The 21,354-nt window shown below is 38.3% G+C and overlaps 1 protein-coding gene and 1 long non-coding RNA gene across 5 annotated transcripts in view; one reads left to right on the plus strand and one right to left on the minus strand.

Annotated features, from left to right (window-relative positions):
* LOC130912544 (uncharacterized) overlaps positions 1-5,484 on the minus strand; it is a 32,843-nt gene extending 27,359 nt beyond the window's left edge. For all 4 annotated transcript variants that reach the window (XM_057830693.1, XM_057830690.1, XM_057830691.1 and 1 more), the window contains exon 1: positions 5,162-5,484. In XM_057830693.1, coding sequence (XP_057686676.1) covers positions 5,162-5,230 — 69 coding nt within the window. In that variant the 5' untranslated portion in view covers positions 5,231-5,484. The remainder of the gene's footprint in view (positions 1-5,161) is intronic.
* The window catches only part of LOC130912545 (uncharacterized), a 32,371-nt gene extending 14,522 nt beyond the window's left edge, over positions 1-17,849 (plus strand). Inside the window, exons 2-3 of the long non-coding RNA XR_009062623.1 lie at positions 17,478-17,583; positions 17,714-17,849. This is a non-coding gene — a long non-coding RNA (uncharacterized LOC130912545). The remainder of the gene's footprint in view (positions 1-17,477; positions 17,584-17,713) is intronic.
* Positions 17,850-21,354: the final 3,505 nt, after the last annotated feature.

Genomic DNA, 21,354 nt, shown 5'->3' on the forward strand with positions numbered 1-21,354 from the left:
TTGCTGAAGACATGTCAACAAAGCACATGGATTACTGGAAACATGTCCTATGATCTGATGAGACGAAGATTAATTTGTTTGGTTCCGATGGTCTCAAGCATGTGTGGCGGCGACCAGGTGAGGAGTACAAAGATAAGTGTGTCATGCCTACTGTCAAGCATGGTGGTGGGAATGACCCCCCCACCTCTTCAATCCCTGCAGCAATGCTGACAGCACTCCTGTAACAAGTCACATGACATTTTGGAGGGAAAAAGCAGTACTCTATTTGGACATTTTGGGATGTATGTAGTTCCCATGCGGTGTACTCACTTTTGTTGCCAGGGGTTTAGATATTAATGGCTATATTTTGAGTTATTTTGAGGGGAAAATAAATGAACTCAATTATATAAGCTGCACACAGACTACTTTTCATTGTGTCAAAGTGACATTTTGTCAGTGCTGTCCCATGAAAAGATATACTTAAATATCTGCAGAAATGCGAGGGGTGTACTCACTTTTGTGATACAGTGTATTGTTCATCAAACACAAGTTCTTTTGGCTTAAAATACAGGAGTTTAGCGGTATAATAATTAATACAGGTAATATATATATATATATATATATATATATATATATATATATATTTAGCGGGAAACACAGACATGACTGAAGAAGCAGTTTCTGCTCTTGCACTCCTCTTTAAAAGAAACTGCTGTATTTTAAGCCAAAACAACTGTTGTGTTTGATAGAATAATACTGTATGTCTATATGCTGCCATAGCAGATTCATTGCGCATTAAGCCCCCGAACTATTTTTAATTTGCCCGTTTTACCCTGGAAACCCCGTTTACAGACGTCGCGCAACCGTTTTCGTTTCAACCCAGCCATGAAAACAAGGTAAGTAAATATATTTATTATTCAAAATGTCTGTCATTTTTAGCTTAGAATCATTAATTGATGTCTAATATTTAGTAAAAAAAAAAAAACGACTTAAAAAAAATCATTCACTCGCATATTTTAAAATTTTAAACAAATTACGTCACAATGAAAAATTTGGCGTCTGTAAAAAAGTCACGGATATCTACCTCATAACTATCGCTTAATTGTATTTTTTATTTATTTTTTTTAATTGTCGCATTTTCCCCGATATGTTAGATGATAATCGATCCAAACAAAAAAAATGGAAAAATAACGTTTTAAAGGCTAACTATATGAAAAAGAAAATCTCAACCATTCCTTGTTGTCTGCGATTTCTGCATCGCGACCCTTGTTATATTACCATGTTTCACCCATAAAATCCATCCAAAAATCCGGCTCTGGCCATTCACAGCTGTGTCTTGACACTCGGTGATACATGCTACATGGAGTTTTTGGATCAAAACATAGTATGAAAAAAAAATATATATATATATATATATATATATATATATATACAGTGCCTTGCAAAAGTATTCGGCCCCCTTGAACCTTGCAACCTTTCGCCACATTTCAGGCTTCAAACATAAAGATATAAAATTTTAATTTTTTGTCAAGAATCAACAACAAGTGGGACACAATCGTGAAGTGGAACAAAATTTATTGGATAATTTAAGCTTTTTTAACAAATAAAAAACTGAAAAGTGGGGCGTGCAATATTATTCGGCCCCCTTGCGTTAATACTTTGTAGCGCCACCTTTTGCTCCAATTACAGCTGCAAGTCGCTTGGGGTATATTTCTATCAGTTTTGCACATCGAGAGACTGACATTCTTGCCCATTCTTCCTTGCAAAACTGCTCGAGCTCTGTGAGGTTGGATGGAGAGTGTTTGTGAACAGCAGTCTTCAGCTCTTTCCACAGATTCTCGATTGGATTCAGGTCTGGACTTTGACTTGGCCATTCTAACACCTGGATACGTTTATTTTTTAACCATTCCATTGTAGATTTGGCTCTATGTTTTGGATCATTGTCCTGTTGGAAGATAAATCTCCGTCCCAGTCTCAGGTCTTGTGCAGATACCAACAGGTTTTCTTCCAGAATGTTCCTGTATTTGGCTGCATCCATCTTCCCGTCAATTTTAACCATCTTCCCTGTCCCTGCTGAAGAAAAGCAGGCCCAAACCATGATGCTGCCACCACCATGTTTGAAAGTGGGGATGGTGTGTTCAGGGTGATGAGCTGTGTTGCTTTTGCGCCAAACATAACGTTTTGCATTGTGGCCAAAAAGTTCAATTTTGGTTTCATCTGACCAGAGCACCTTCTTCCACATTTTTGGTGTGTCTCCCAGGTGGCTTGTGGCAAACTTTAAACGAGACTTTTTATGGATATCTTTGAGAAATGGCTTTCTTCTTGCCACTCTTCCATAAAGGCCAGATTTGTGCAGCGTACGACTGATTGTTGTCCTATGGACAGACTCTCCCACCTCAGCTGTAGATCTCTGCAGTTCATCCAGAGTGATCATGGGCCTCTTGGCTGCATCTCTGATCAGTTTTCTCCTTGTTTGAGAAGAAAGTTTGGAAGGACGGCCGGGTCTTGGTAGATTTGCAGTGGTCTGATGCTCCTTCCATTTCAATATGATGGCTTGCAAAGTGCTCCTTGAGATGTTTAAAGCTTGGGAAATCTTTTTGTATCCAAATCCGGCTTTAAACTTCTCCACAACAGTATCTCGGACCTGCCTGGTGTGTTCCTTGGTTTTCATAATGCTCTCTGCCCTTTAAACAGAACCCTGAGACTATCACAGAGCAGGTGCATTTATACGGAGACTTGATTACACACAGGTGGATTCTATTTATCATCATCGGTCATTTAGGACAACATTGGATCATTCAGAGATCCTCACTGAACTTCTGGAGTGAGTTTGCTGCACTGAAAGTAAAGGGGCCGAATAATATTGCACGCCCCACTTTTCAGTTTTTTATTTGTTAAAAAAGTTTAAATTATCCAATAAATGTTGTTCCACTTCACGATTGTGTCCCACTTGTTGTTGATTCTTGACAAAAAAATTAAATTTCATATCTTTATGTTTGAAGCCTGAAATGTGGCGAAAGGTTGCAAGATTCAAGGGGGCCGAATACTTTTGCAAGGCACTGTATATACAGTGGTACCTCTACATACGAAGTTAATTTGTTCCAAGACCTTGTTTGTAAGTCGAAATGGTCGTATGTCGAGCAGGATTTTCCCATAGGAATACATTAAAATTCCATTAATTCGTTCCACACCCAAAAACCTACACTAAATCCATAATAAATACTGCTGGTACAATTATTATAAATGGCAATTCAACATAGCAAAATAAATAAGTTATTAATAAAAATCAGAATAATATAATAATGATAATAATAATATTAATAATAATAATAATAATAATAATAAAAATGATTCCGTTAATAATGTAACAAATTGGATTCTAATGTGGCGGACACTTTTTGCTGTACCTGAATGCACCGCGGGGCTGAAGTCACAGTGAGATACGTCAGTGCGGTAGAGATAATACTTTCGTTTTCTTGAGAGCACAGTCAACTGCAGAGGGCAATGGGCGTTTTGTGTTGAATAAGTTCTTAAATAAATTATAAAAACGTGACGAAGCTGGCGATTTCTTTGGCGATGTTACCACAATAATAATTGTCACCTTAACTTATAAAGACTGGCGAACGGTGGTCGGAAGAGGACCGTGGAGCTGTATTGTTGAGCCAGCTCACGGATGTGCACCCCACGCTCATATTTTTCTATAATTTGCATCTTCATTTCAAAGGTAAGCATCACTTTTTTCCTTGTTTCACCAACTGTACCAACTTTTTGGAAACCTGTGTTGATTTCTCACACAAGAAAATCCGCCGTGAGTTCGTTTGCGTTGCTGTCGTGTTGTCGTATTTCGAGCATGTCGTCGGATGTAGAAACAAATGGCGCGTCAAATTTTACGTCGGATGTCGAAAAGATCGTGTGTCGAAGCGATCGTATGTCGAGGTACCACTGTATATATATATATATATATATATATATTAGGGCTGTCAAAATTATCGCGTTAACAGGTAGTAATTATTTTTTTTAATTAATCACGTTAAAATATTTGACGCAATAAACGCACATGCCCCGCTCAAACATTAAAGTGACAGCACCGTGAAATGTGTACTTGTTGTGTTTTTCGGAGTTTTGTTGCCCTCTGCTGGTGCTTGGGTGCGACTGATTTTATAGGCTTCAGCACCGATGAGCATTGTGTAAGTAATTATTGGCATCAACAATGGCGTGCTACTAGTTTATTTTTTGATTGAAAATTTTACAAATTTTCTTAAAACGAAAACATTAAGAGGGGTTTTAATATAAAATTTCTATAACTTGTACTAACATTTATCTTTTAAGAACTGCAAGTCTTTCTATCCATGGATCGCTTTAACAGAATGTTAATAATGGTAATGCCATCTTGTTGATTTATTGTTATAATAAACAAATACAGTACTTATGTACCGTATGTTGAATGTATATATCCATCTTGTGTCTCATCTTTCCATTCCAACAATAATTTACAGAAAAATATGGCATATTTTATAGATGGTTTGAATTGCGATTAATTACGATTAATTAATTTTTAAGCTGTAATTAACTCGATTAAAAATGTTAATCGTTTGACACCCCTAATATGTGTATATATATATATATATATATATATATGTATATACGTATATACACACACACATATATATTAAATGCCCTCCTGTTCAAAATTTTTCTCCCCCCAGAAAATTGAGATTTTAAATTTTTCCAATGATGTATAACATGTCCATATTGGACAATTTTGAAATTTGGCCAAATTGAGGGTCTCAGAGCGGAACTTGAAGTCACCTGAGTGTTTTCCACCATGTATATTATTATTATTGTTATTATTTTAATAACCAAAAATAGTCACTTGTTAAAGGTCAACTTTTGAATAGCTGTTAACTGTAGTGACACTATCCAGGAATCAGTTAAGATTAAAACATTGTCAAAATCAAAACATAATCAATTAGTATAAAATGATGGAAACATTTTAATGGAATACTTTATGTCAATCTTGTTACTAATGAACGTCGCTGCCCCTGCCAATGTCACGCCACCATCAAATGACTCTTGATTCGCTCCTGTAATCAGCAGCATGCCTCTTATATCAGAGTTCTTCCCACAGCAACATCACCAAAAGTTCAACGCTGACACGTTGCAGGTTAAATGTTCATCTCACCTTTTTGCCTTGGGTCAGGAAGGTGTCATTTGTCTGCCCACGTGCCAAAGTAAACAAATCTGTCGTCATCGCCGTAGCGTCTGTGTATCCAAAGGGGAAGCGTCCAGTCCAACGCGATTAGCTCGTGCCAATATCTCGCCTCATAACCAATATTCCATTAGATTAAATAAATACAACTTTTAGAAAAAAAAAAAAAAAAAATGAAAGATTTAGTATCAAAAGCAGGTAATCATGTGAAAACTGTCGAAGAAATGTTGAATGTCATGTTTTGCGCGTGGAGGTCAGTTTGGTTTTCCTCCTCACTTCACTTGACCCACGCGCTATCAATTCTCCGTGCCACACCACGTTTCCGTCCTTTCTTTCAAAATAAACAGGATGCGGCAATCAGATTCACTCTGCACTGAAGTCGAAAAATATGACAACACCGTTCGTAAAAATAGTCACTGCTTCTCTCGTGTAACAAAACTAAATTAAAAAAAAAAAAACAAACAAAAAAAAAACGGTAAAACTAGAAAATTGATTCAACTTCGAAAAAAAAAACTTATGAGAGTAGATTGATTCAGCTCTTGTAGGTAGCGAGGTAGTCACTCCAACCAATAAAAATAAAAAATAAACACAAAAATATTAGTACAACGAGTCCATGGTGTACCCCGCCTCTTGCTCCAGTACCCCCAGGATTTTCAAATAAATACACGTGTTTTTTATGTGCCTAATGATTTGTAATGGTGTTTCACCAAACTGTAGATCTATCTCGGAAAAATGAATTATATGATTTATGACATTTTATTCTTAAAATCATAGGTTATATTTTTCAAAAAACAGTGAAATACGAGACGTCAGCCCCTCCACGTGGATTTATGAAAAATTGCAGCACGTGTGCGTTTCAAGATTAGTACTGTACTTTTTGTACTGACTTGCATTTATTGTGTGTTAGCTGTAAAATCTAGGTACAATGCATTTAGTACATCCATCAAAACGTTATGTTTAACGTCCATTTTAGTGAGCTGGTGAGCCCCAAGACAAAATGTCCCTGTATATTATATTATTTAAAATACCAAAAGGCTTTTGAGCACTTCTGAAAATGATCTCTCTCTCTCTCTCTCTCTCTCTCTCTCTCTCTCTCTCTCTCTCTCTCTCTCTCTCTCTCTCTCTCTCTCTCTCTCTCTCTCTCTCTCTCTCTCTCTCTCTCTCTCTCTCTCTCTCTCTCTCTCTCTCTCTCTCTCTCTCTCTCTCTCTCTATCTATCTATCTATCTATCTATCTATCTATCTATCTATCTATCTATCTATCTATCTATCTATCTATCTATCTATCTATCTATCTATCTATCTATCTATCTATATTTATATATATTAGAGTGTTTGTTGCCAAAAAGCTCAATCTTGGTCTCATCTGACCAAAGCACACGGTCCCAGTTGAAGCCTGGGACCGTGTGTATTTTTGTGTGAGATCATCTGACCAAAGCACACGGTCCCAGTTGAAGCCTGGGACCGTGTGTATTTTTGTGTGAGACCAAGATTGAGCTTTTTGGCAACAAACGCTCTAAGTGGGTCTGGCGTGCCACGAAAGATGCGCATGCTGAAAAGCGCCTCATACCCACTGTGAAGTATGGGGGTGGGTCAGTGATGCTGTGGGACTGTTTCACTTCCAAAGGCCCTGGGAACCTTGTTAGGGTGCATGGCATCATGATTGCTTTGAAATACCAGGACATTTTAAATCACAACATGTTCCCCTCTGCCCGAAAGCTGAAGATGGGTCGTCACTGAGTCTTTCAGCAAGACAATGACCCTAAACATATGGCCAAATCTACACAGAAATGGTTCACCAGATGCAAAATCAAGCTCCTCCCATGGCCATCTCAGTCCCTAGACCTTGTTTTGTTGGCAAAAGGGGGTTGTACAAATTATTAACACCAGGGGTGCTAATTGTGACACACATTATTTGATGTCAAATAATTTTTTCTTTATGTGGGATTTTTTTCCCCACTGAATGAATGCACTTGTATTGAAGGTTGGATTTTTCTTTTTTTTCTCCATTAAGGTCCCATATTATTTGAATTAAAAAAAATATATTAGAAGCTAAAAACACATCTTTTTCAGGGGTGCCAATAATTAAGGAGGGCACTGTATACATACAGTGCCTTGCAAAAGTATTCGGCCCCCTTGAATCTTGCAACCTTTCGCCACATTTCAGGCTTCAAACATAAAGATATGAAATTTAATTTTTTTGTCAAGAATCAACAACAAGTGGGACACAATCGTGAAGTGGAACAACATTTATTGGACAATTTAAACTTTTTTAACAAATAAAAAACTGAAAAGTGGGGCGTGCAATATTATTCGGCCCCTTTACTTTCAGTGCAGCAAACTCACTCCAGAAGTTCAGTGAGGATCTCTGAATGATCCAATGTTGTCCTAAATCACCGATGATGATAAATAGAATCCACCTGTGTGTAATCAAGTCTCCGTATAAATGCACCTGCTCTGTGATAGTCTCAGGATTCTGTTTAAAGTGCAGAGAGCATTATGAAAACCAAGGAACACACCAGGCAGGTCCGAGATACTGTTGTGGAGAAGTTTAAAGCTGGATTTGGATACAAAAAGATTTCCCAAGCTTTAAACATCTCAAGGAGCACTGTGCAAGCCATCATATTGAAATGAAAGGAGCATCAGACCACTGCAAATCTACCAAGACCCGGCCGTCCTTCCAAACTTTCTTCTCAAACATGGAGAAAACTGATCAGAGATGCAGCCAAGAGGCCCATGATCACTCTGGATGAACTGCAGAGATCTACAGCTGAGGTGGGAGAGTCTGTCCATAGGACAACAATCAGTCGTACACTGCACAAATCTGGCCTTTATGGAAGAGTGGCAAGAAGAAAGCCATTTCTCAAAGATATCCATAAAAAGTCTCGTTTAAAGTTTGCCACAAGCCACCTGGGAGACACACCAAACATGTGGAAGAAGGTGCTCTGGTCAGATGAAACCAAAATTGAACTTTTTGGCCACAATGCAAAACGATATGTTTGGCGTAAAAGCAACACAGCTCATCACCCTGAACACACCATCCACACTGTCAAACATGGTGGTGGCAACATCATGGTTTGGGCCTGCTTTTCTTCAGCAGGGACAGGGAAGATGGTTAAAATTGACGGGAAGATGGATGCAGCCAAATACAGGAACATTCTGGAAGAAAACCTGTTGGTATCTGCACAAGACCTGAGACTGGGACGGAGATTTATCTTCCAACAGGACAATGATCCAAAACATAAAGCCAAATCTACAATGGAATGGTTAAAAAATAAACGTATCCAGGTGTTAGAATGGCCAAGTCAAAGTCCAGACCTGAATCCAATCGAGAATCTGTGGAAAGAGCTGAAGACTGCTGTTCACAAACACTCTCCATCCAACCTCACTGAGCTCGAGCTGTTTTGCAAGGAAGAATGGGCAAGAATGTCAGTCTCTCGATGTGCAAAACTGATAGAAACATACCCCAAGCGACTTGCAGCTGTAATTGGAGCAAAAGGTGGCGCTACAAAGTATTAACGCAAGGGGGCCGAATAATATTGCACGCCCCACTTTTCAGTTTTTTATTTGTTAAAAAAGTTTAAATTATCCAATAAATTTTGTTCCACTTCACGATTGTGTCCCACTTATTGTTGATTCTTGACAAAAAATTTAAATTTCATATCTTTATGTTTGAAGCCTGAAATGTGGCGAAATGTTGCAAGGTTCAAGGGGGCCGAATACTTTTGCAAGGCACTGTATATATATATATATATATATATATATATATAATATAGCCGAAAACAGGTGACTTGAAGTTCCGCTCTGAGACCCCCAAAATTGTCTGATATGCACGTGTGATACATCATTGGAAAGCTTAAAATTTCAAATTTCTGGGGGAAGAAAAATTTTGAACAGGAGGGCATTTAAAATTTTTTTTAGAGAGCATAATTAAAGTTGCCATGACTTTAACGAGATACTATCGCGTACTTACCTTGTTTCGATCCAAAAACTTCATGTAGCATGTATCATCGAGTGTGAAGACACAGATGTGAATGGCCACAGCCGGATTTTTGGGGGATTTTATGGGTGAAACAAGGTCATAAAACAAGGGTGGAGTGGTCGAGATGTTTTTTTTTCTTCATATATTTACCCTTTAAATTTTTTTTTTCTTTTCAATTTTTCTTTGTACGGATGGATTATTTATCATCTAACATATCGGCGAAAATGCGACAGTAACAAAAAAATACAATTAAGGGATAGCTTTGAAGGTAGATATCCGTGACTTATTTACAGACACCAATTTTTTTCATTGTGACGTAATTTGTTACAAGTTTAAAATATGCGAGTGAATAATTGTTTGAAGTAGTTTTTTTTAAATGAAATTTTAGACATTGATTAATGATTCTAAGCTAAAAATGATAGACATATTAAATAAATATATATATTAGCGATGCAACAATACTCAGTTTTTATATTGAACCGTTCGATACGCCCTCTTCGATTAAATACGCAAAACATTCGATCAAGGGCATAGGTTTGGTCTCAACACTGGTATGGACGATATTACCGTAATGCACATAATGCAAACAATGATCCAAATAAGGGATGACTAGCTTGACTTTGTTGTTCCTTGTGGAGGCAGGCCTGACCGCAATAGTTTTGACAGTTAATTTTCTGCTAACTGTAGCAGGTCGGACTTTCAGTAGGAAAATTGGTGGGGTTTCCCCCACCTCCACAACATTGACGTCTTTTTACATGACTTGCAGTGGCTGCTGCTGCTGGCTGAAAAAAAACCCTTCTAATATCCCTCCTCTCCGAAGGAGGCGGCATGTTGTCGACATTAAGTTTGTGTGAGTGGTGGGACGGGGAGCTTCAAGTCATCAGCCAACCAAACGTTTGAGGGGGGGAAAAATGGACCGGCACATTCAGCAAGTGAAAAGGGATAAATGTAAGTCTGAACAAAATGAAAATAATTCGCTTAATAATGGTAGGGTCTATTCTATCCTTACTACATATGGTAAGACAATCTAAATTACCTATATATTTGAACTCTTTATATAATGAAATAAGGTTGCTGAAAAGTTGGTGGGGACAATTTGAGCATCCTTAAAAGTTGCTATAGTGTTATGTCCCTATCGTCCCTATGCAAACCTACGCCCTTGCATTTGATCCAAATGAAAAGCTCCCAAAATGCATTTTCCGAATTAATTTTTGTCACCTCTCTGGCTAAAATGTCCGGCGCAGCTTTGCCTTAAAAAAACAAACCCTGCCTCTAGCAGCCCCCCTCCTCCACTCCTCCACCAAACTGCCCGAAAGGTGGGAGGTGTGGCGCACGAGCATCATTGCTCGTGAAGAAAGACAGAAACTTAAGGAGGTGGCTTGCCGGGTTCAATGTCGTACAGATCTGTCGTTTGGCAGCATTTTGGGTGAGCTGATATGCTATCCCCACTCGTACATATTTAACAAAGACTGTCTTTACGGGTACCTACAACTAAGTCAATATATTTTTGCTGACTTGGCTGCTACGAACAACCTCGCTTTGACAATAGACAGCTGGACACCCCAGGACGACACTGCGAGCTATCTCACGGTTACATGATGAGCAATGAGTGGCAAATTAAGAGCACTGTACTTCAAACTCGTCCTGTTTATGAAAGTCGATTGTCAAACGCTGGTGTTGTGCACTAATGAGCAGATGTGACTTCTGTGGCGTTTGTTAACTTTTTTAATGCCTGACAAAACTCACGCGCACACACTAGATATCATCAAATAGCAACCTAGATATGCTATGTTAGACCCGCCCCTGAGGTACCATGCTATTGGCTGCGTGAGCCCAGAGTGATCATGGGACGCGTAGTCCATATACTACATCGATGAATTAAAAAATGACTGAATGGAAGTTAAGCAGGCCAAATTAATCCATACCAGTGACTATAGATAATGCTGCAAATATTTTTAATTCAGTATACGTAACACAGATGGACTCGGCCCACTAATAGGATGTTTTACTCATGAGGCAAACATACTTGCTAAGAGAGCAGTAGCAATCAACAGTGTGCCCCGCCTCCCTTTACAAACAGTAATGATTGTGCTCAGCACTTTTATACAACATTTCTTCAGATCAGTAAGAAGTAAGCACATAAATATTATGCACTATAAAGCATGTTTCTATGATGGCATTGTTATTTTTGCTTGTTAGCATAATAAAACAAACAAACAAAAACACTTGTATTTTTTGTTTCAGAGCATTGAATGTATTTAATCAAATCGAAAATTGTGTCTCTCGTATCGAAAATCGTACTGAACCATGATTTAACTGTATCGTTGATTCCTAATATACTGTATATACTGTATATATATATCAGGGCTGTCAAACGACTAAAATTTTTAATCGAGTTAATCACAGCTTAAAAATTAATTAATCGTAATTAATCGCAATTCAAACCATCTATAAAATATGCCATATTTTTCTGTAAATTTTGGCTGGAATGGAAAGATAAGACACAAGACGGATATATACATTCAACATACTGTACATAAGTACTGTATTTGTTTATTATAACAATAAATCAACAATATGGCATTAACAGTAACATTCTGTTAAAGCGATCCATAGATAGAAAGACTTGTAGTTCTTAAAAGATAAATGTTACTACAAGTTAGAGAAATTTAATATTAAAATCCTTCTTAATGTTTTCGTTTTAATAAAATTTGTAAATTTTTCAGTCAAAAAATAAAGTAGTAGCTCGCCATTGTTGAGTTCAATAATTACACAAAGCTCATGGTGCTTAAACCCATAAAATCAGTCGCGCCCAAGCGCCAGCAGAGGGAGATAAAAAACACAAGTAACAAGTGGACATGACACTGTGCTGTCATTTTAATCTGTTTGAGCAGGGCATGTGCGTTAATTGCGTCAAATATTTTAACGTGATTAATTTTAAAAAAAAATAATTACCACCCGTTAACATATATATTCCCCCAAAAAACCTATGAGACACACATATAAGGAGATAAACATATGAGTGTCACTGCAAAGAGTCTGAATACTCAGCGGTTGGCCAATTGTTTCTCATTTTTAATCAATATGCAAAAAATGTCAACCATTCTGTGTTGAGGTGCCCACTGTATATGATCTAAAGAACAAGATCCCAGGTACAAGTGGTTGAAATTATTTTCTTCCACAAGGTGTTCATATTTGCATATTTCTATGTTTGAGGTGCCCTGGAACTTTACACACTTCTTTTAATTTTTATCTTGGAACACCAGGAGATCCTGGTGCATCAGGTGAAGATTCAAGACATAAATCATCACAAACCGACTGCATTACCAGTATAACTTCAACTTTGCAAATACAAGTTCATTAATAGTGAAAAACATACAGCACATTATACAACCAGTCGTCCAAAAGAAAATGTCAATTTAAGATGTCAGTTTAAAAAAATGGTGTACTCAAAACTTTGTAGCACCTGTGCAAAAGACTGACATTGTTTTTATGAATTTTCTGTCATTTTGGAAAAAGTCATCAAATCCCAGATTGAAAGAATGACATTTAGGGCATTTTTATTGCTTTCAAATGTCAAATTTGACCTGTCAGCATTAAATCAAGCAAAGCTGGCAAACAAGGTGTCTAACTTTTATGAGCAGTAGTAACTCTACATTCCGCCTTTTGACTGCACAAGGTGACGGCCACGTGACAGGCTGACAGGCTGTGGGTGAACACGTGGTTACAAAAGAACAAACGTGTGGCCATCTGTTTGGAAGGTCCATAAATGCAGGAATTGTTTGTTGTTTCTGCTGCGGTGGTCAGATTGCCTGCAGGGAGGTCGCAGGCGTGTGTGGACTGATGATGCGTCTAGGGGACGATGCAGTTGGGGTTAACTGTGCTAGATAGTTAGGCTGGTTGTGAGGGAACGGTGTTCTCCAGGGTAAATGAGCTTGCTGACTGGAAGCAGATGGTGGGTTTGATGACATCATGACGTCTTCTGGGTTTTTCCTTTACTGTTCCTGTGCACCAGTTTATAAACATCAGTTGGTTGCTTCTGTGACATCAGATGAAGAAACCTCAAACAAGCTACCACACTACAATCTTTTGGACTATAAATAACTCTTAAAATCCTTTATTTTCCCCCTAAATTGACAGTGCGCCATATCATGTGTACCTATAGGGATGAATTCAGGTTGTGCTTATAGACCTCAAACCTATTTTGTTGGAGCATAACAGTATAATGCCGCTCCAGCAAAGTGTTCAAGACACACATTTATACAACCCATGAATATTATGTGATATTTTTTACATTTCTTACACATAGGCGGAGTTTGACTTTTGGGACAGGGGCGGCACAACATGTTGATAACCCCAAAACACAGTGTCAGCAATAAAATTAACTTACAAGAATATTTAGAATAATAAGTTGAAAATGAGCGTTTTTTGTTTCCCATCATTCTTGAGGGGAATTCTTAATCAGGCTGCTAGGCAATACTTTTCGCCAAGATTGTCATCCATTGAATTTGGTACGCCCGCCGGTGTCGTGCCAATGTAGTTACCCCATTCAAAAATGGTATCCCCCGGGCAGAGCCATCTGGTGGTAGATTTGTGTCTTTATTATTCAATCAAAAAAAAGTTGCTTCAATACAAATATATATTTTCAACCAAAAAAAAGTCGCTTCAATAAAAAAAAAAAATTTTGGATGCAAAAATGAATTTTAAACTAAAAAAACTAACTAAAAAAAAATGCATGTGAAAGCTATTTTTCTTTGATTAATTTATATACTGTATATATATATATATATATATATTTTGGGGGGGGGTTTAAGACAGTTTTTTTTTTTTTTTTGATCGAAGTAATGTTGATTGGTGTTTGGGCCACATTTTCGTAGGACATTTTTCTCTTTATTATTCAATCAAAAAAAGTTGCTTAAAAAAATATAGATTTTCAAAAAGAAAAATCAATCAAAAAAAGAAACATTTCAATCATAGAAAAAGGTTTTTGAATGCGAAAAAATATTTGAGATTGAAAAATTTGCATTTAAACACTTAATTTTTCATTGAAAAAGTTTTCTTTGATTGAAGCAATCCTTTTTGTGTTTGGGCCATATTATGATTAGGACATTTGTGTCCAAATAATTCAATCCCCAAAAAGCTGCTTCAATCAAAAAAAATATATATATATATTTGCAATCAAAGAAAAAAATCATTTAAAAAGGTATTTTTTTTACCTCTAATGTATATGTACATTTTTAAATTATATGCAAAGCAAATGACTAAGGTGCTCGAAAAAGAATTTCGACCCGTTATGAAAAGTTTTTTTTTTTGTTCATTTCATTCGTTTTTGCTGCAGTTTTATTGCTTGACAACTTATATATATATATATACTATATAGGAAAGTCAATTACATGCAATGACACTTTTAGGCCACCAGGGTGGGCCTTCCCCCCCTTAAAATCTGCTTATGGTCTTACAGCACTGTATACTAAGACATACAACACTATACAATTGTTACAAAACATCGATTGGGCAAGAAATTTTCAATGTAACACAAACACAATTTGTTTATTGCCAAACAAACAAAGAGAATTAAATTCTCATGATTTAACGTTCAAAGATATCTCGAATCCATTTTAGTAGACGATCGGATTTGACACACATCAACCCTCAGTGTAGAGACAAGTTTCCGAGGTACATGCGTTTTACGTCCGCATTTCTGCTCGCGAGTTACGTTTTACTTTCTCCATCCAAAACAACAGTGGAGCTAGAGTGGCATCACTCGTCAAAATCCCTCAAAAAAGACAAATTGGAAATACCGCATGTTCAGGAAAACAGATGTGGAACCAAGCCCGTGCCACCACAAAGACCGGGTGTTTATGTAGCCATGTTGTTCATTCTATCCCTGCATTTTCACACATTCTCAAAAAATACTAAACCCAAAATCTTGCACATGAAACGATATTGTTATTACAATGATGATTGCAATTATGAAGATGTTTAATATTATTTACTACAACTACTGTACTGCTGTGGCTGCAACACATGCTATCTGCTGCTAGCCTGTTGCTAATCAGTACATGTAGGATGGCACAATAACGTAAACGCATAAATGTAAGTGTTATAAGTTTTTTGTTCATTTGTTTACAGGTGGAGAACGCTGTTAGGCAATAGAAGACAACCTGATGTGCCTCACATAAACACTTACTGTACGTTGATGGACATATATCGAGACTATGTGCATTCTACTTTGATGATGGAAGGCTCGACTTATGCTCCACTTTCGTAAATATTTTCTGAATAATTTTCAAAGACTTCATAATGATATTGACAGGACACGGGGCGCGGGGCCATTTAATAGGGGGCCTATCTCCGTCAAAGCTGACCGAGTGGAAACCAAGAGCTTTGTACATTGAAAATACTTGTGAATAAATGCTTAAATCCCTGAATTCTTTGTAGATATGGACATAAAACAGTCTAGATTCTTGGTTAAAAACAAAACAAACAAAAAAAAAACGGACAGTTAGCATTTATTTTACGTAAATATGTCAAATGTGCTGCTAGTCTTTAAGTCATTGTGGCCCCGCCTTGTCACCACAAAGAGCTTTTTACGTTGAAATTCTTGTGAGTAAATGCTTAAATCCTTGAATTCTTTATAGATATGGTTGTAAAGCAGTCTCTATTCTTGGTTAAAAGCAAAAAATATTATTATGAAGTCTATGTAATTTTCTAAAGTGTGATTTATTGACCTGTTTTGTACATGCACCAATCGTTTTAAATAAAACAAAAAATGGAATCATGTTGTCCAAAAGTTTTATTGCGATCAATATCTACACTAAAAAAGAATGACATACTATTTTGTTTATACAGTGCCCTCCATAATTGTGCCCTCATCTGACCAAAGCACACGGTCCCAGTTGAAGCCTGGGACCGTGTGTATTTTTGTGTGAGACCAAGATTGAGCTTTTTGGCAACAAACACTCTAAATGGATCTGGCGTGCCACGAAAGATGCGCATGCTGAAAAGCGCCATACCCACTGTGAAGTATGGGGGTGGGTCAGTGATGCTGTGGGGCTGTTTTGCTTCCAAAGGCCCTGGGAACATTGTTAGGGTGCATGGCATCATGAATGCTTTGAAATACCAGGACATTTTAAATCAAAATCTGTTGCCCTCTGCCCGAAAGCTGAAGATGGGTCGTCACTGGGTCTTTCAGCAAGACAATGACCCTAAACATATGGCCAAATCTACACAGAAATGGTTCACCAGACGCAAAATCAAGCTCCTCCCATGGCCATCTCAGTCCCTACACCTTATTTTGTTGGCAAAAGGGGGTTGTACAAAGTATTAACACCAGGGGTGCTAATAATTGTGACACACATTATTTGATGTCAAATAATTTTTTCTTTATGTGGGATTTTTTCCCCACTGAATGAATGCACTTGTATTGAAGGTTGGATTTTTTTCTTTTTTTCCATTAAGGTCCCATATTATTTGAATAAAAAAATATATATATTAGAAGCTAAAAAACACATGTTTTTCAGGGGTGCCAATAATTATGGAGGGCACTGTATGTACATTCCCTGTAGTATTTCCTTGTAACAACAAAATCCGTGTCAGCCCTTCTGTATTGGGTGACTGTAATATTATTTGTAATTTCCCCTCATTTTGGTCACTCAAGTGGCCGGTGTATCAATCTACACCTCACGCTAATACAGGCTGCAGAGATTGTTATAATTTTGTCCACAAATGATCAACGACATGATAAGAACAAACATACAATCTTTTTGGTGGATCCGTAGGTTTAAAGCACATCCTTAACTTATTGTCCGCAGCTGGGTTTGATTTAAGACGTATGGCGAGGTAGATCCACACAGCACAGAAAGTCTCGGAGTCTCATCTACATCATGCTGAATCCATTTTTGGAGATTCTGTGGGTTCCTCTGGTTTGATTTTGCAGTTTTAACTTGTCAACACACTGCTTACTTCAACTGCACTTAATGTTGTTCTGTCTAAACCGGAAGTTCGGTGAAGAAACTGTCAAAGATGGCGCCGCTCATGTTTCGCTCAGGAAACTTGTCGATACAAAGTGCATTAGGTACTTGAATAACAATTTCCTCTTATTTTTGATTGTGGGGAATTATGGGTCACTTTGCGAAAAGTCATTAAATTCGAAAGAATGATACATACATTGCTATAAATTGGTGTTCGATGTCCAAACAGGTCAAATTTGACCGAACCAATATGTGAGGCTTAGATTGCAAACGGTCAGATTTAATGAAATGATAATCATGTCACCATTGAACACTATTTCTTCTTGCTTCCTTTAGGATAATTTGGTGAAATGTCATCACCGATGGTAAAGCAGTCCATTTTCCTAAGCGACTGGTTGTCCTTCTCTATATAAGTTCCGGGACAGGGTGGCAGCCAATTCAGGTCAGAGTTCACCGTTCTCATTACCCTGAACAGTACGATCGATCGAAAGAATGGCTGGATAGATAGTTGTGACAGCATAAAGCCTACAAGTCCTCTGACAGACTTCAACAAAACGATCGTTCTCTTTCAGGCGAATCCACACGAGACAAATGAAAGATTCTCCCGGCGCCTCCTCAAAGGTCTTGACAGCTTTTCCAGGAACCGCCAAGAGACATATATTTTTATAAAAAGGCCTCTGTTTTTTGGTTTACTGTATTAACAATCAGTCATACTCTCCACCGGTCACCAGATGGCATCCATCATTGCAATGGAGCCTCCATTACGAGAAGGCGGGAAAATAAAATGCTGTGAGCGTGAGATCCATCTTGTTGTCTCAAGGGACACCAGCAGTGAGGAACTTAGTTTAATGGGTACAACGATTGATGTCTGCAAGCGCAATTCACTCCGCAAACACCTCACGCAGACACGACTTGAAGGCCACACGTGCAACGTGTGTAATGTGACTAAACATTCTACGGGCTATGCAGACCACAAATTCAACTCCAGACGCCACATAACCTCAGAAACACCACGTGGTGAATGCTACGTATTTCAGCTAATGATCAGAGCGCCACTCTGCAGATCACCAGATGAAATTCAACAATCAAACAGTTTTATTTTGTTCTTTGACGCTAGTTATTGTTGTTTTTTTCTTTCGTTTTATTTTTTTAAGAAAGAATGTTTACTTGCACAAGAATCAGATTGTTTGTCAGACTCACACCACTTGTATTTATGAAACTTGACTTCACTAAGACTGTTTTATCACAGACTTGATGAGTTTATTTACATATTAGCATTCTGTAACGGTGTGTTTGTGAATGTGGTAGCAAGCTAAATTGTATAATTTAATGAGGACTCGATTCACCTTTCTTGGTTTTGGCACAGGCACTTGCTGGAAACTCAATGGTTGTCTTTTGACTTGAATATATATTCTTTGTGACTGCCTACCATTGCTAACGATACATAATTTCATAGAACAATACTCCGTTTTTGAGCATAAACCTGTTTGTGTTGTCCTTTTTCTGTCAGTTCACGTGAAACATTCATGGAGTTTTAGTTACGTAACGAAGCGCAGCTGCAGCCAGTTAACCGGCCAATAAATGTTACAACAGTGACACACGTGAGGCCTTGGCAGTAAAAAAACGTAATAGCCATTTCTCGCTTCGATGAAAAGATCTGGAGTCGTCCGGTTCCATGACTCGTTGACCTTAGATGTTAACAACTCTGCGTCAGCAGACCTGCTGCTTCACTCATCGGTGTGTGAGGGGTGGAGCAATAACACGGACAGAAGGAAATTGGGTACATGAGAGTCGGTTAGACATGTTCACGTGGGTCATTTCCAGTCAGTTCTCCTCACCAAGGTGCTGACACGAGATCTGGTTATGATCCCCGGGTGCTTCAACCTCTGTTGCTCCTCAGGAATGGCTTTAAAGCTGAGAGCAAATGGGGTGGGAACTTATCCATAGGCTTTGTTAAAGGACTTGGGTACATTTTACAGGTAGCTGTGCAGTAGTACTGCCTCGAGAACTCACTAAAGATCTAAAAAATGATCCACATACAGTATTATTGCGTGTTTGAAAGACAAAAACGTCATGATTTAATGCTATTCAATCAATTCCACCCCCTCCTTTGACAATAAACCCTTCTCACGTGACGTCACAGCCACGCCCCCGCGCCATGTTGTCCATATACTCGTCATGTTAATGCATTAGCGCTTCGTAAATTCCTCCTATTATGGTGTGTTTTTCCGCTCGTTAACATTAATAATCAAAATGGTGAAGTCGTGTGTGGCGGTCGGTTGCAAAAACAGAGAAGATAGACGGAGGGACTTGAAGTTTTACCGTATTCCGAGAGACCTGGAGAGGAGACCGAGATTGACTGCTGCAATTCGACGAGAAAATTGGGCTCCAAACGACTACCACAGATTATGTAGTAGTTATTTTATATCTGGTAAGATGCATTTAATATATATTTAGAGGGTTTTGGGCTGACAACCACAATTAAGATCATTGCTAGGCTAATCGCCGACAACATACACTCAGACGCTGTGAATGAACTACCTGAAAATATATAATTATAAGGGGATAATCAGACAGTTGTCATACAATTAATTTACAATTTCACTATTGAGGTCAAAAGCCAAAAAATAAATTCAACTAGGGACAATCTGGAGTAGTGCTATCGCACTTCATATTTATTACGTATTATATATGTATGTAGTGAGAGTGCTATCGCTAAACCATATAAACATTAAAAGCCCTAGCTCCATTGACAAATGACATGAAATACATTAGACTTGACAGTGGATGTTAGCAAGAACAAAAGATTTTGAATTGAAAATTTCGTAACTCACCTTCCGAGCACAAGATTCCTGCCGAATTTTCGTGTACGAGGACCTGTTTCACCTAACCAGCAACGTAGCATTTATAAACCTCCAAGCTCTTAAAGTTTTTCAAACTTTCGTAAGAATAGGCTGATTTTGTGTGGACAAGATAGTTATAAATATCAGGGTCAGGCAAAGATGGCGAAGACAGCGGGTCGAAAAACATCGATTTAGGCATCAAATACGGATCTGGCGAATGGATAAACTGAAGCTTTTCCACGTAACACCTTTTATGCAACAGCGTCAGATAACACCGGGGCTTCCATGAATTGCTCTATAACTTGCACGACTAATTGAAAACAATGAGAATAGGTCTAAAAAATAGGTACAATATGGCAACTGGATACAGCGACACGTCATTTTGTGACGTAGGTGAGTAGGGTCTATATGATGCAGTCAGACAAATTAAGAGTGAACACTAATTTCAGTCGCTGAATAGACTGAAATACGTATAGTTGTAATTTTGGAATTTCCAGACTATAAACTGTTTCTTTTTCTCCCCTTTTTTGAACTCTGTGTTTTATAATCCACTTTGGTTTATTTATGGATTTTTTTTCAGACTATTGAACTGTGTGCCTTTTGGTGTAAATGTCCTATAATGAAACATGGACACTTGCATCTGATAGTCCAGTGCAGCTTATATATGAACAGATACAGTTTTTAGTAGACCACCGGGAGGGAAGACACTTGCTTTGTTCTTTTTGGGGACAACACTGAAATTGCTCATTTATTCATTAGTGCTCCAGCTAGGGTCAGGGCGGCCCGTCCCTTTGCGTCGCCCTGACCAAATGAACCTGGCTTCTCCAATGCTGGCGATCTTGTGCCAGCTGCTCTTCATCCCCCATGGTAACTAATATGTTGTTGGGTATTGCCCTCGACGACGTTGAGCCATCGGGTGCTGGGCTTACCTCATGGTCGTCTCCAGCCTACGACCTTTGGGTCAAACTGGAGGATGGCTCAGATAATCAGTAGGCAGATGAATGACATGGCTGAACCAGCGGGTGCGACCATGGAAGATGCTCAGGGCTGGTGCGTGCGGGCTCTAAGCACTTCATTGGAAATTCGCTGGGGCCACCTGATGCCACTCCTTGGTTGTTCATAGACGGGTCAGAATGACATTTGGCAGGTACTGTATATTCTTGAGATGTATACGAATTCATTGTTGGAGCCCAATTTTTGAATTTTTTGTCTCGGAGCTGATTCATTACATAAATTAATTGTGGACTTATTTTTGCCTGTAGGTTCCGAGATAGTCAGTAAACAGCACGCACACTCTTAAGGTGTGCTTATCATGTCTCTGGACTTTTGGCATGTTTAGGGAACAAGCTGGGCAAGTGTAGTTCATTTAA

This window comes from Corythoichthys intestinalis, chromosome 2 (assembly GCF_030265065.1).
Source record: "Corythoichthys intestinalis isolate RoL2023-P3 chromosome 2, ASM3026506v1, whole genome shotgun sequence".
Taxonomy (NCBI): domain Eukaryota; kingdom Metazoa; phylum Chordata; class Actinopteri; order Syngnathiformes; family Syngnathidae; genus Corythoichthys; species Corythoichthys intestinalis.